Source organism: Chaetura pelagica, unplaced genomic scaffold (genome assembly GCF_000747805.2).
Source record: "Chaetura pelagica isolate M959 unplaced genomic scaffold, ChaPel_1.0 scaffold243, whole genome shotgun sequence".
Classification (NCBI taxonomy): Eukaryota; Metazoa; Chordata; class Aves; order Apodiformes; family Apodidae; genus Chaetura; species Chaetura pelagica.
Genome location: NW_009952712.1, coordinates 996,789 through 997,178, shown reverse-complemented (window position 1 = coordinate 997,178; position 390 = coordinate 996,789). Strand labels below are relative to the sequence as shown.

At 68.7% G+C, this 390-nt stretch overlaps 1 protein-coding gene across 1 annotated transcript in view; it reads right to left on the bottom strand.

Annotated features, from left to right (window-relative positions):
* LRRC40 (leucine rich repeat containing 40) overlaps nt 1-390 on the bottom strand; it is a 15,522-nt gene that overhangs the window by 14,147 nt on the left and 985 nt on the right. The window contains exon 3 of the mRNA XM_009994588.1: nt 94-181. Coding sequence (XP_009992890.1) covers nt 94-181 — 88 coding nt within the window. The remainder of the gene's footprint in view (nt 1-93; nt 182-390) is intronic.

The following is a 390-nucleotide window of genomic DNA, read 5'->3' as shown; positions in this document are numbered from 1 at the left end:
CCCGCGCGGCACCCGGGCCCCGCCCCGCCGGCAGCGGGGCGGGGTGTGCGGGATCGCTCAGCCCCGCCGAGGAGGCCGCAGCGCTCCCCTCACCCCCTCCACCCCCGGGGCCTCCATTTCCAGGAGCCGCGTCCGCGTTTCACGCCTCCCTCTCTGCGAACCGTTCGCACCGAGGGTTCCACTGAACTTCAAACGAGTTCGGAGCCAAACAAGGCGCCGGGTGAACAAAGACGTGATTCACCAAACAACCCCTGACGGGGGGTTCGGCCTTGGCTGCCTCACCCCTCTCCTTTCGCTAAGAAAATGGCGGCTGCTTCACTCACTGCTTCGGGTGGGAAGGGACCTTGGGGATCACCCGCATCCCACCCCCGCACGGCAGGGACACCCCCC